General features: G+C 47.4%; 1 protein-coding gene across 1 annotated transcript; it reads right to left on the bottom strand.

The window, feature by feature from the left end:
• Nucleotides 1–1,073: 1,073 nt before the first annotated feature.
• On the bottom strand, nucleotides 1,074–1,472 carry LOC138870947 (uncharacterized). The gene has a single exon (XM_070148790.1). The coding sequence runs from the start codon at nucleotides 1,470–1,472 to the stop codon at nucleotides 1,074–1,076; it is 399 nt and encodes a 132-aa protein (XP_070004891.1).
• Nucleotides 1,473–1,876: the final 404 nt, after the last annotated feature.

Here is a 1,876-nt window from a genome sequence, read left to right as displayed (position 1 = left end):
CACTACAATACACAACCCGGTTCAAACACATCAAATCACATGAAATCGCAAGGATCCCACCCTCAACTCTAAATCGCAAGTAGAATGTACATTGAACCAACTGAAACCTTCCACTAGGACAATTTTGTCAACAAAATTACCACACATATTGGCTCACATACCGGGGGAGCACCTGAATCATAAATCGTAACCAGTATACTCAGGAATCACATCAAAACCTATTGTAGTGGACACATGAATTCACTTCTAGTCTCGTAGCTCTCAATAATGAATAAAAACAAACGATAGACACGGTCTACCACTCATAGAACCTCCCAATAGGGGAAAACACATAAACAAAATACTAAGTCATGAACTCACCCATAGGTGGAGCAACAAATGAGGGAACTCACCCTGATCAGTAGAACTGAAACAAAATTCGAGTGGTGCTCCTCTATAACAAATCTAAAGCATACCTGTATGACATTATCTGGCGCAACGACCTCAAGCCTATTATATGAAGCACATCAACGGGTCAGGCCTCCCCCTATTGGGCGCCCTCTGCTTACCCAAATACCTCACTATGACACATCTGCCCAGAGTCTGGGACAATCTCTCACCATGTGGCTAGTATCTCCACACTCAAAGCAACCTCTCTATTGACGTGGATATGGGAACTGTGCGGTACTGGTCCCCTAAGACCCATGAGTACCTAATATACCGTGCGAAGCCTATAGCACAAACTGAACTAGCTGACCCACAAAACCTCTACCATGTCGTACCTTGCCTCCAAAATAAGGACCAATAGATCTCTCCGGTCTACGAGTCTTCCTCGCGTCCCTATCCTCTCTCTACTAACCTCTCCTGCCCTCTTTATCCTGGCCTCGCTTGTTTTCTCTCTCCTGATCCCATAGACCCTCTATCCAATGAGCGATCCCTACCATCTGCTGAAATGAAACATTCAACTCCAACTCTCGATCCATGTCGAACCGAATATCATGTATGAGCCCCTCAATGAATCTACGAACTCGCTCCCTAACTATAACGACCAAGGGAGGTGCATGTCTAGCCAAATCACTAAATCTAACGGCATACTATGATACTGACATAGTGCCCTGGTATAGCTGCTCAAACTCTGCACGCCATGCCTCTCGAAGGGACTGAGGTACAAGCTTTCTCGGGAACATCTCTGAAAACTGAACCCATGTGAGTGAAGCTACATCGGCCAGGCTACCCAACTCATACGCTTGCCACCACTGATAAGCCGCTCTCTTAAGCTGGAACGTAGTAAAAGTAACCCCACTCATCTCCACAATACCCATAGTGCGGAGAATGTGATGGAACTCCTCTAGAAAGCCATGTGCACCCTCTGAAACCAAACCACTGAAAGTAGGAGGGTTATATTTCTTGAACCTTGCAAGTGTAAGGTACCCTTCCTCAGATAATGTTGTCCTAACCACGGGTTGTACTGGAATCACAGGCTTTGTCGCCATGACACCTGGAACCTGACAAACGTGAACTTGCAGCTCTAGAGTGTGGGCGGTGGGAGTCTGAGTCCCTCCCCCGATCTATGAAGTAGCTGGTGCAATCACGGGAAACTGAGTCCCTCCCCCGGTCTATGAAATAGCTGGTGCAATCGGAATCAACCCCGCCTGAGCTAGTGTACCAAACATGCTCAGGAACTATGCTAAAGTCTCCTAAAGCCTGAGGGTAATAGTAGGTGCCTTCGATACCTGCCCCCCAACTAGAGCTACTAGCGGCTCCTCAACTACTTCTCTAATAGGTGCTCTAGTTGTGGCATGAGCCCTTCGTCGAACTTTACCTCTACCTCTAGCAGCACCTGCCCGAGAGCAGCATCGTCGATACTACAGCTCGTGTCCCCACCATCTGTGAGAGA

The sequence above is a fragment of the Nicotiana sylvestris genome, chromosome 6, assembly GCF_000393655.2.
Source record: "Nicotiana sylvestris chromosome 6, ASM39365v2, whole genome shotgun sequence".
NCBI classification, from domain to species: Eukaryota; Viridiplantae; Streptophyta; class Magnoliopsida; order Solanales; family Solanaceae; genus Nicotiana; species Nicotiana sylvestris.
The sequence above is the reverse complement of the archived record's forward strand: the minus strand, read 5'-3'. Positions and strand labels throughout refer to the sequence as shown.

Excerpts from the sequence above, each read along its gene's own strand:
- LOC138870947 (XM_070148790.1), bottom strand. The coding sequence starts at position 1,472 with ATGGCGACAAAGCCTGTGATTCCAGTACAACCCGTGGTTAGGACAACA.